At 40.5% G+C, this 12,781-nt stretch overlaps 1 protein-coding gene across 2 annotated transcripts in view; it reads right to left on the bottom strand.

Moving 5' to 3' along the window:
• Positions 1-3,853: 3,853 nt before the first annotated feature.
• Positions 3,854-12,781, bottom strand: part of LOC126428413 (angiotensin-converting enzyme-like) — a 289,344-nt gene continuing 280,416 nt past the window's right edge. For both annotated transcript variants that reach the window (XM_050090336.1, XM_050090337.1), the window contains exons 12-14: positions 12,249-12,389; positions 8,534-8,709; positions 3,854-4,101 (exon numbers count right to left, since the gene is read on the bottom strand). In XM_050090336.1, the coding sequence (XP_049946293.1) occupies positions 4,031-4,101; positions 8,534-8,709; positions 12,249-12,389 (388 nt within the window). In that variant the 3' untranslated portion in view covers positions 3,854-4,030. The remainder of the gene's footprint in view (positions 4,102-8,533; positions 8,710-12,248; positions 12,390-12,781) is intronic.

Genomic DNA, 12,781 nt, shown 5'->3' with positions numbered 1-12,781 from the left:
GCTGCACATTGCTATCCACTCTATCCAAAAGATCATTTATGTAAGTAGCAAAAAAACAGCGGACGTACCACACGTCCCTGGGGCACTCCAGATGATACCCTCACCTCCGATGAACACTCACCTTCAAGGACAACGTACTGGGTTCTATTACTTAAGAAGTCTTCGAGCCACTCACATACTTGGGAACCAATTCCCATATGCTCGTACCTTAGTTAGGAGTCTGCAGTGGGGCACCGAGTCAAGCGCTTTTTGGAAGTCAAGGAATATGGCATCCGTCTGATACCCTTCATCCGTGGTTCGCAAGATATCATGTGAAAAAAGGGCGAGTTGCATTTTGCAGGAGCGATGCTTTCTAAAGCCGTGCTGATGCATGGACAGCAACTTCTCTGTCTCAAGGAAATTCATTATATTCGAACTGAGAATATGTTCATTCGAACTGAGAATATGTTCGAGAATCCTGCAACAAACCGATGTTAAGGATATTGGTCTGTAATTTTGAGGATCCGTCCTTCTACCATTCTTATATACAGACGTCACCTGCGCTTTTTTCCAGTCGCTCGGGACTTTACGTTGGGCAAGAGATTCGCGATAAATGCAAGCTAAGTAAGGAGCCAATGTAGTAGAGTACTCTCTGTAAAACAGAATTGGAATCCCATCAGGACCTGGCGATTTATTTATTTTCAACCCATTCAGCTGCTTCACAACCCCAGGGATGTCTATCACTATGTCCTCCGTACGGGAATCTGTACAAGACTCAAACGGCGGTATGTTTGTACGATCCTCCTGCGTGAAAGATTTCTCAAATGCTAAATTTAAAATTTCAGCTTTCATTTTGCTGCCTTCCGTTGCCAGGCCAGACTGATCAGTGAGTGACTGGATGGTAGCCTTCGGCCCGCTTACCGATTTTACGTAAGACCAGAATTTCCTTGGGTTTTCAGCAAGATCTTTTGCTAAGGTATGACGGTGGTAGTGGTTGAATGCTTCGCGCATCGCTCTTTTTACAGCAGCACGAATCTCTGCTAACTTTTGCCTGTCCTCATTCTCCCAATCTTTCTTGTACCGCTAGTGCAACTGCCGTCGCTTCCTGAGCATTCTCCGAATTGCGCTGTTAAACCACGGTGGGTCTTTTCCGTCCATAACCCACTTTTTCGGCACATACTTGTCCAATGCGTGATTTACAATGTGTTTAAAATTTGCCCATAATTCTTCCACGTCCATCGTATCGGAAGTAAATGAAGTCGATTCATTTACTAAGTGGGATGCTAACAACTGCTTATCTGCTCTTTCTAGAAAGAATACTCTCCTAGCCTTCTTGACCGACTTTTTAACTTTCGTAACCATAGTCGTAATGACAACATCATGATTACTATTCCCTGTCTCAACACTGACACCGTCGATGAGGTCTGGTCTGTTCGTGGCTACCAGATCTAAAATATTTCCATTACGCGTTGGCTGTCGATTTAGCTGCTCAAGACAGTTTTTGGATAATGTGTTCAAAAGTAATTCACACGATGGCTTGTCTGTACCACCTGTAATGAATCCATAGACATCCCAGTCTATACTAGGTAGGTTGAAGTCGCCTCCGACTAATATAGCATGATCCGGATACCTCTACGATACAGAATGTAGACTCCCTTTGAATGATTCTAGAACTGTCGCGGTGGAACCTGGTGGCCGGTAATAACACCCAACAATTAACTTTATTTCCCCTAGCCCTGTTAAACGTGTCCAGATAACTTCACAATCACACTCTACATCGACATCAGTAGACACAATATTTTTGTCAACTGCAATGAAGACACCACCTCCTACGGTGTCTTTCCGATACATGTTCCAACCCTCACTAAGTATTTCAGAACTTCCTATCTCAGGCTTCAGCCAGGTCTCAGTCCCGAGAATAATTTGCACGCCACACGCTTCCTGGAGGGCTGTAAATTCAGGAACTTACTTGGGGGCTCATCATCATCACCATCACCATCATCATCATCAACATCAACATGCAAGTCGCCAAAGTGGTGTCAAATAAAAAGACTTGCGCCAGGTGGCTGAACTCCCTGAAAGGGAACTCTTGGCCAAATAGGCCATACACACATTTTTGTGAAATAGAATCTTCTTTTAACCTGATCTTTAATCAGGCTCAGAAGCCTGATGTGTGACTTCATGAAGTTGACTTAAGAAAGGAGCTGCCCATCTCATGACATACTTTTGTAACATCCAGCTGGGCCCTCTTTATACCAAACTTCAACCAGTAACGGCAAAGAAAAACAGCCGGTAGGATTTATTTGTACACATTCCACCCGTGCATCACCCCCCCCCCCCCTCCCCCTTTTTCCCTCTGCTCCATGAAAACCTATCATGTGACACTGCCACAAGGCCTTCCTTAGCTTTGCAAGAGCAAGCAGATAAGAGTGAATACATATTTCTTTGAATGTGAATTGCATAACTTCCTGTCTGGAAACATCTGCTACAAGTAGACACACAGAATAATTTTTTTTATATATATGCATGCACGCTTAATAAAACCTGAAGACTAGTATAAAAAGGAAGATACAAGTACAATACATTTGATGCCCAAAAGAATCGAATCCAAAATTTTACTTTTCTATAGAAGGAAGTATGCAATAGCACTTAAATTTATCCTCCTTCAATATGAGAATACATGTTACATAATATCTTATTAGCCAAACATTTTAAAATAGTGTAAACTTTTTCCTGTAGTTAATAATTATTTGGCTAAAATTTTATGTCCTTGTTAACAAAAACGTGTAAGTATTGCTTGTATTCTTACTACAGTTTTATACACCCTTTCACCTGAAATTGTTTTGCATCCATGACGTTTGTACAACAGGTGCTGCATAACTGTGTCTCATTGAAACTATTCAGCTGTTAAAGAATAAGTCAAAAAGAGGCTTATGGTGTTACTTGATGTCATTTCTGTAATTTATCAAAGCTGTGGAACACAATCAGCAAAAAATATTTTGACAGTGGAAATGATCAAATTTAATGCAGCTTATGTACTAAGAATTGTGCTGTGGAATATTTCCACAGGAGCAAGATTTATATTAAAGTTGTCTGAATCTCTCTTAACAAAAGTGTACACACCTGCACTAATTTTTTGGAGCTGTGACAAATTTTTCAACAGTCTGAAGGTAGGTATTGTGTTCAATGTATAGATCTGATTGTTTTGATCTACAGACTTTTCTCTCTTTAGTTGTTACCATTTTGTTGCATGTAAGCAACCATTTTATTGTTTGTAAACGAGTACTTTCTCTCACCAAAGCCATGCCTGATTTACGTTTGATGTTGTTTGCAGCAGCGGTATTTATGAAATGCACAATTTTTGCAAATGTTGGAATAATGACCTTGTCTCTACAGCTTAATAAGAATATCAGTGAGCTCAGCAGCCTCGCTCTTCTTTCACGTAACTTGTCGAATCTTCGGATACATTCCATCACTTCCTCCCCTAGAGTTGCTTGATGTGATGTTTAAAGCTTTCCCGGTGTACTGATTTTTATTTTTTCCAGAAACTTTTACTGCTTGTATGCAAAACAAAATTCAACCATTACATTACAACAAGTTCCAGTTAGAGCCTACAGTCACACAGGGTAGTAAAGCTTAAGAAACAAGCTGATTCAGAGAAGAATTTAAAAAAAAAAAAAAAATCGTGTCTGTGACAAATTGAGTCATCTGTGAGAAATAAGTGGCAGTTCCTCTCCTGAAATGTTTATTCATCTTTAGGACAGTTTATTAGCTATGTCATACATTAACCCACTGTAGGTGATGGTGTCACTTGTAATACATAGTAGGGTTGGGGATGTGGATGGGAATTGTGATCTTCAAAAGACAGACAGAATTTTATTGTTTATTAATTTATTTAACATCACAGGTGTAATGAAGTTGAATTTCCAGTCTCAAGCAGCACATCATTTCACATCTTGTGGGATGTCCTAACCAGCTCCAGTAATTAGCATCTCCTTTCTGACATGTCATTTTAGTGGGTTTATTCTAATGCTACAGCAGGAGTGGTCTGCTACTCTGAGTCTTCTTTCTCTACAGGTTGTGCCTTCAATTTCTCAAGCTCCACTCGTGTCTGCACACAATCTGGAACAAGAAGCATACAGTTAATAAGCTTTCTGGTCGGTGTGCTTCTTTTGTTCCACTTTCCTGTAAACAAGCTACTTCTGAAGTATCGCGTGGGTGAAAATTCAATTATTAGAGTGAAAAAATATGTGTTGCACTTAATAGCTGCGTGAATCACAAACTGGAGAAATAATCTTTGTAATGAAGTTATACTAACCAACTTGAATGTATTGTTTATAGTAATACCAGAGAAAATGCACCTGATGTCCCTTAAGAGGAACATACTGCTTACAGGCAGTACAGATAGCGCACAGATGAAAAAACCACAGCAAAAAGTAGGAATGCAAAAATCTTGACAGGTGGCTGAACTTGATGACTCTGTAAATTAACTAAAAGAAGTAACATGTATCTGTGAGGAACATATGAGACATGATCAAAAAGTAATGGGAATTTTTTAATTTCGTAGGCTTTATACATTTGATTTTCAAATTTTTTTACCATGTTTGTACACAAGTTCTTGATCTATGTTTACAATTTCATCTGTTTTGAATATTGAGTTTATTTTTGACAGTCGAAAAGGTTATAAGCATTTTCAAGTGCTCGGCAAATTTTTATTTAAAAAAAATATTGCAAATAATTTGCATTAAATTTTGCTTGAAAATGGAATGAAGTGCAGCACTGCATTCTAAATGCTGGACCGTATGCTAAATAGACTGTGGCTTTTGGCAAATCTACTACGAGTAAGACAAAAGTTTAGGAGTGGTAGTTTCAAAGAGGGTAGAGAAGTTAAAGATGACAGCTGCCCTGGATGCCTTAGTGCTTCAATTACTGACGACATTGTGGAAGTAGTGAAGACAATGGTTCAGGAAAATCACCATCACAGAGGTTGCTGATGATATCAACACACCCTTTGGTTCATGCCAAACAAATTTTTTTGGATCTTTTGGGGGTGCATGTAGCAGCAAAGTTTGTTTATAAATTGTTGAATATTGACCAGAAACGATGTCATATAGACATTGCTCAGGAATTGCTGGGTGAAGTCGACAACGATCCAGAATTTCTAAAGAAGGTTATAACAGGTGACAAAACATGGGTACATGGGTACGACTTTGAAACCACGGCCCAGTCATCCCAATGGAAGCTGCCTGAAGAGACAAAACTGAAAAAAATTCAACAAGTTTGCTCACATGGTAATCTTGTTCTCACTGATTTCTTCAATTATAATGGGGTAGTCCATCATGAGTTCCTACCATACTGTCGTACTGTCAATAAGGAATACTACCTGGAAGTTAAACACCGTTTGTGTGAAGCAATCCAAAGAAAATGATCAGAACTGCGGCAAAACCACTCGTGGAAATTGCATCACGATAATGCTCCCATTCACATATTAGTGCCTGTTCATGATTTTTGGAGAAAAGAGCAAAACCATTGTGTTGCCTCAGACGTGGCCCCCCATGTGACCTCTTTCTATTCTGGAGGCTTAATGGTGCCATGAAGGGATTTCATTTTGAGACCACTGTTGAGGTAAAAACAGAATTGCTGAAGGAGCTGACTGAAATCATTATGAAAAGTGAGCTCCAGAAGTGCTTCCAAGTTTAGAAAAAGTGCTGGCACAAGTGTGTTATATCTCAAGGGGATTATTTTGAAAGCAACAAAGTTGTTGTTGATGAATAAATAAAGGTTGTTTATGAAAAACAAAAATTCTTGTTACTTTTTAATCACGCCTCGTATACGGGTTGAACCAATAAAATTTCGCAGTCTGTCCAATGTACACTCCTGGAAATGGAAAAAAGAACACATTGACACCGGTGTGTCAGACCCACCATACTTGCTCCGGACACTGCGAGAGGGCTGTACAAGCAATGATCACACGCACGGCACAGCGGACACACCAGGAACCGCGGTGTTGGCCGTCGAATGGCGCTAGCTGCGCAGCATTTGTGCACCGCCGCCGTCAGTGTCAGCCAGTTTGCCGTGGCATACGGAGCTCCATCGCAGTCTTTAGCACTGGTAGCATGCCGCGACAGCGTGGACGTGAACCGTATGTGCAGTTGACGGACTTTGAGCGAGGGCGTATAGTGGGCATGCGGGAGGCCGGGTGGACGTACCGCCGAATTGCTCAACACGTGGGGCGTGAGGTCTCCACAGTACATCGATGTTGTCGCCAGTGGTCGGCGGAAGGTGCACGTGCCCGTAGACCTGGGACCGGACCACAGCGACGTACAGATGCACGCCAAGACCGTAGGATCCTACGCAGTGCCGTAGGGCACCGCACCGCCACTTCCCAGCAAATTAGGGACACTGTTGCTCCTGGGGTATCAGCGAGGACCATTCGCAACCGTCTCCATGAAGCTGGGCTACGGTCTCGCAAACCGTTAGGCCGTCTTCCGCTCACGCCCCAACATCGTGCAGCCCGCCTCCAGTGGTGTCGCGACAGGCGTGAATGGAGGGACGAATGGAGACGTGTCGTCTTCAGCGATGAGAGTTGCTTCTGCCTTGGTGCCAATGATGGTCGTATGCGTGTTTGGCGCCGTGCAGGTGAGCGCCACAATCAGGACTGCATACGACCGAGGCACACAGAGCCAACACCCGGCATCATGGTGTGGGGAGCGATCTCCTACACTGGCCGTACACCACTGGTGATCGTCGAGGGGACACTGAATAGTGCACGGTTCATCCAAACCGTCATCGAACCCATCGTTCTACCATTCCTAGACCGGCAAGGGAACTTGCTGTTCCAACAGGACAATGCACGTCCGCATGTATCCCGTTTCACCCAACGTGCTCTAGAAGGTGTAAGTCAACTACCCTGGCCAGCAAGATCTCCGGATCTGTCCCCCATTGAGCATGTTTGGGACTGGATGAAGCGTCGTCTGATGCGGTCTGCACGTCCAGCACGAACGCTGGTCCAACTGAGGCGCCAGGTGGAAATGGCATGGCAAGCCGTTCCACAGGACTACATCCAGCATCTCTACGATCGTCTCCATGGGAGAATAGCAGCCTGCATTGCTGCGAAAGGTGGATATACACTGTACTAGTGCCGACATTGTGCATGCTCTGTTGCCTGTGTCTATGTGCCTGTGGTTCTGTCAGTGTGATCATGTGATGTATCTGACCCCAGGAATGTGTCAATAAAGTTTCCCCTTCCTGGGACAATGAATTCACGGTGTTCTTATTTCAATTTCCAGGAGTGTATATTCTGGGTATTTTGGTATAAGGGGCACTTGATCTCCTATGGCTTCTACAGAATAATTGTATTTTGCTAGAATTCTTACCCTGATTGTATCTTTGTATCTGTGCTGCACTGAAAACACACACATAACACTGCAAATATCAACAGTATGCACTGTCAGTTTTGTTTGCAGAAAGATCTGGTTCCACTGCTCACTGTACAAACTGTCAGTAGTGCCTCCTTCACTTTTCTCGTACAGTTCTCACATCGAATTCAGTGAACCCTTACCCAGAATGCATATCACCCAATTGTGTTGTTCTGCAGATATTTCCTGTCCGATACAGATACAAAGATAAATATGGGTAAGACCACAGATCAAAATATTCAGAAAATATCTCCAAACAGCAATGTGCAAAATTTGGCTTATCCAAAATATATGTAGTATATGCTGGTTAGCCCTGTGAGTCCCAACAATTTATAAGTTTAGAACTTTTCACAAAATTAAACTTTACTATCATAGTAAACAATTACTACAACAAGAAATTGACAAAAGTAGACATTCACTTTTTTAAGAGGGTGGTTTAAGTTTGGAACCACTGGAACATAACAGTTTTCAACCACCTATCACTTCATGTAATATGTCTGAAAGCAATTTTACATTTATCCTAGTCACATTCCCACATCATGAAACTTCCATGAACTCATACTGCCTACAAAATGTGCTAAATAATTAGCAAAAAAAAGGACCTAAATTTGATAAATTTATATCCTGTTACTAAACTTATAAATGTAAATACTTCCCCTAGTAATTTCATGATGAAACCACTCAAAAACACAGTAATACAAACTCAAATTTATGTTAAATTTTAGATAGATGTACTTTCACTGTCAATGGTCATCTCAGTATAACCACTATAAGAAAAATCCACATATTGCAATCTCCTTCAACCATGTAGCAAAAACTCAGTGCAGACTGTTGCATTGAACGCTATAAGTGACTGCTGAAATTCACTACGTTCTTAGAAGCACCTCAGTGTACTGTTGGATGCCTCTGTCGTGCAAGAGCACCGGTGGTCTCATGCACAAGGCACTGGCACTTCAAAACAAAATTAATAAAGAGGTGGTTTGACGCAGATACCACTGGAACTCAAAGGGTTAAAGAAACTATGCTGCCGCAGCACTGGTTTTACAACAGGGAAGCTTTTTTTTCCCAATTCAAAGACGAAGGAATGTTTCAACACAGTTAAATGATGAGCACAGAAAATGATGAAAAGTACTTACGTTTGTCTGTGGGATCCCAGCCGATGTATTCGCTAGTCTTGGCATTCTCCTGTTCAAGCCACTTGTGCAGAGGTCTGAAGTACTCTAGCAGACCACTGGCATCCATCAGCCGCTGTCCTGTCACCACCTCCATTGCATCAGGCCACGGCTTTGAGGAGCCCATCTGCAGCATTTTTCTGAAACACATTAAAGTTAATGGAAATTTAGCAAGACAGTATTAATTTTCATTTAATTTTGTGGTGTATTACGTGTATTGGTGTTAGTGGCAGGAACAGTTCATGAGAAAAAGGAGAAGAGAAAATACTTCTTGTGTGTCTCCTTGAATGAAATGAAGGTAGCCTAAGAACTCCACAATTCACTGGATGTTCCTAATAAAACACAATAATTCATATCGTGTTAAATATACAATAAATGTGAATATCAAAGGATTTCCCAGAACATCTTATCATCATTATGTTCTATGACCTGCCTTTTGAATATGAGAGAATTACTTGCTACCACTGGGGTATAATTCACTTGGCAGTGCATATTATTACTGTACCTAGCATGCCAGGCAGCAGTTTCTGGTATTTTTGGTTTGTTTTCCCTCAGATACACAATAAACAGCTAATTATAATACAAGAAGATTTGCTTCTTTTGTACAGCCTCTGTAGGGTCACAGATAACATTATCATGGACTGCGTTTCTCCTCCTGGAACCTCTTTATCATTTCCCGCCTTCTATTCCGCCCTCCTCCTGAAATCTTATTGTCTTCCCTTTCGTTGAGCTCTGACATAATGGTCCATTTTTATTTGCATCTCCAGTTTTCCTCCCCTTCTGCCCAGTCCCCAAATGATGACCAGTCCTTCAGGTTTTCAACAGCCCACCTGGTTCGTGACTTTCCTCTTGCCTTACGTGTTGTTTCCTATACTCTTGCTAACCTACCCATATTTTACTTGTTGCCATGTCTCACCAGACTTGTCCTTTTCAATCTGATTTCTCATGCTGTTGTCTTCATGCTCTGGTGCAGCTTCTCCCTAGGTCTTTGGATCCATTTCACACAGCCTTTTAGAGCTCAGTGTTATTCATTCTTCTTTCACCAGGTGTTCCACACCATGTCTTCCTATAGTTATCATCTGAGCCACAAATAATACTGCATTCCTCAACATTGCTTTGTAATGTCCAGCCTTTGTGCTTGTATATTTAAACTTTTCTGGACATACAGAAAGTTCACCTCATCTTCTTCTTCCTCTCTATTATTCCTTCTTTGCTCCTACTTCTTCCTGTTACATACTCTCCTAGGTATCTACCTATCACAGAATGCTTTCTGGTGTATTCCATTCCTGTGTCCTTGTCTTGTAGTCGGTCATTTCCTATTGGTTCTGCCATGGCTGGCTCTTCCAAGGATTCAATAATTCTGTGAAAACACTGCCTACTTCAGGGAACTTTTTGTATTTGGGTCTTTCAGTGCTGTGTCAGATTATTCTAATTCAGTATCATTATCTCTCATCTCATCTACTTCCTATTCTCTTTCTACAATCTTGTCCTTGAGTTTCCCTTATATGGCCTCTTCTTTGCTTAGTACTGGCTTGCCATCTGAGCTCTTTATGTTCATACAGTTGCTTCCATTTTCTCCAAAGGTCTTTTTAATTTTCCTGTAGGTAACATCTATTTTTGTCCATGTCATGGATATTTCCACATCCTTGCATTTGTCCTCTAGCCATTCCTGCTTAGCCATTTTGCATTTTCTGTGACTCTCAATTTCTAACCATATGTATTCCCTTTCGCCTGCTTCATTTGCTGCTTTTTATAATTTCTTCTCTCATCAGTTAAATTGTGTATCTGTGTTAGCCAAAGATTTTTACTATGCCTTGTCTATATACTTATGTGATCCTCTGTTGCTTTGTCTCTCAAAGCTACCCACTTGTCTTCTATTGTATTCCTTTTCACTTTCTCAGTCAGTCGTTCCCTCTGAAACTTTCAGCAACCCGTGGTTCTTTCAATCTATCCCTGACCCATCTCCATAAGTCCCAAATGTTTTGCAATTTGTTCAGTTTAAATCTTCAGTTCATAACTAATAAATTATGGTCAGAGTCCACATCTGCCCCTGGAAATGTACAGTTTAAATCCTGGTTTCGAAATATCTGTGCTACCACTGTATAATCAATCTGAAACATTCATGTGTCCTGAGGTCTCTTCCACACATATAACTTTCTTTCATGGGTCTTAACCCAAGTGTTAGCAATGATTAAATTATGCTCTGTGCAAAATTCTACAAGGTGGATCCCTCTTTCATTCCTGTTCTCCAATCCGTGTTCTCCTATTTTTTGCTTCTCTTCCTTTTCGTACTATGGAATTCCAGCCATACATCACACTTAATTTTTCATCTTCCTTAACTGTCTGAATTATTTCATTTATCTCACACATTGTTTCAATCTCTTCTTCATCTGTGGAGCTAGTTAGCATATAAACTTGTACCACTACTGTGGTGGCTGTTGGTTTACTGCCTATTCCGGCTACAATAATGTTTGCAACATGCTGTTCATAGTAGTTTACTTGCATGTCTGTACTCATGTGACCATTATTCCTTTACTTCCTAGTTGTGTACTTCACGAATTCCCAGTATACCTAATTTCATCCTATCCATTTCTGTTTTAAATTCTCTAGCCTGCCCATTCAGTTAAAGTGTTCTAACATTTCACACTATGAACCACAGAATGCCTGTTTTGTTTTTCATGATATCCTGAGTAGTCCTGTCCTGGAGATCCAAATGGGGGACCATCTTTCTGTTGTGGTTGCACCTATGATACAGCTATCTGTATCATTAAGCACGCATGACTAAACCAATTGAGTAGCCAGTGCTTTGTATTTCCTTGAGTAATACAGTAATGACTGTGAATACAGTAATGAATGTGATGAATTTTTCATTCAATTCATTGCCAAAGATGGCTTATGTTACACCAGAATCAAAACACCGAGAAAGAAGGAAGATTGGAATCTAAAGTACCATCAGCGATGAGGTCATTAGAAACAGAACTCGGGCACGGATTGGGAAAGGAAATAGGCTGTTCCCTTTCAGAGGACATTTATTTACTTTCTTTTTTTTTTAGGAAAAAAAATTCAATATGGCCAACCAGACGTGGAGTCAGATTGTTGTCCACCGGAATACAAATCCATTGTCTTAATACTGTGTCACTTCACTTGGTCATGACAACAATCTATACAAGTAAGGCATTCAAATTCTTAAAAAAATGAACCTCATGCAAACATTTTCTGCCCTAAAAATCATTTGCAGTGTGTTCCGGAGTAGGTAAAAGGTGGTGGGGCTTGTGAATATTATGCCTCACGATAATGCAATCAGTTCTAATGCCCATGTAAAATATAATGTAGGACTTGTTTGGTATCCATAGCTTAAGCCTATCAGGTGTGAAAATATTCATGGGGTCAGTAAAATTCTGTTGATTGTGATGTACATTTGCAGTTAAAACATCAGAAGAGCTATTTGGCCAGAAATGAATGCACTAAGTTTCTTATACAAGTTTCACTCATACATGGGTCTTGTGAAACAATAGCATTGTTTCTGCACAGCATAATGACAAGTTTGATGAGCAGGGAACGTGTCATTAATTTGTATAAAGATAATTCTGTTATTTTGATAATATCTAGAGGTTTTTTTTTTTTTTTAATACTGAACTTTGTGATGACAGTAACAGTGTATGGTATGTGTTGTACTTACGATAACAAGTTGCCTGCCTTGGTGCTCTGGTAAATGTCACACTCGTGCAGGGGTTTTGACTCGTCCTGAGGATCGTATTCTCCGGCCTCAATACACAGAGCTCGGTGGAACTGGAACTGTATTATGAAGCTTACAAAATACCTGTGAACAAAGAATACTTGGCTTAGCTCACTGTTTGATTACAAGTTGTACTCTCCAATTGTTGAAAATTTTAAAAAATCAGATACCAGTTGACAGTTTTTAAAAGATTTTACTGTTAGTTATTCTAAGCACTTTGTTTCTGAGGTAGTAAAAAAATTTTAACATAATCCAAAATTAAGTATAAAGTCATAAATGTTTATAAAAACAGTCTCTAAAGACAGTTAGGGGAAATAAATTACGAAATGTACCTAGGCTGTGGTGAATTACCTTTAAAAGATCTTCCTTAAAGATATTCACAACCAAATAGTGTGGCCATATGCAACTTCAGTTTTGTGATATTGTTTATTATCTGCATATTCCACGGATCATAATTGTGACCCCTCACTGTCATA

This window comes from Schistocerca serialis, chromosome 12 (assembly GCF_023864345.2).
Source record: "Schistocerca serialis cubense isolate TAMUIC-IGC-003099 chromosome 12, iqSchSeri2.2, whole genome shotgun sequence".
NCBI lineage: Eukaryota > Metazoa > Arthropoda > Insecta > Orthoptera > Acrididae > Schistocerca > Schistocerca serialis.
Note: the sequence above shows the minus strand (reverse complement) of the source record. Positions and strands in the feature narration are given on the sequence as shown.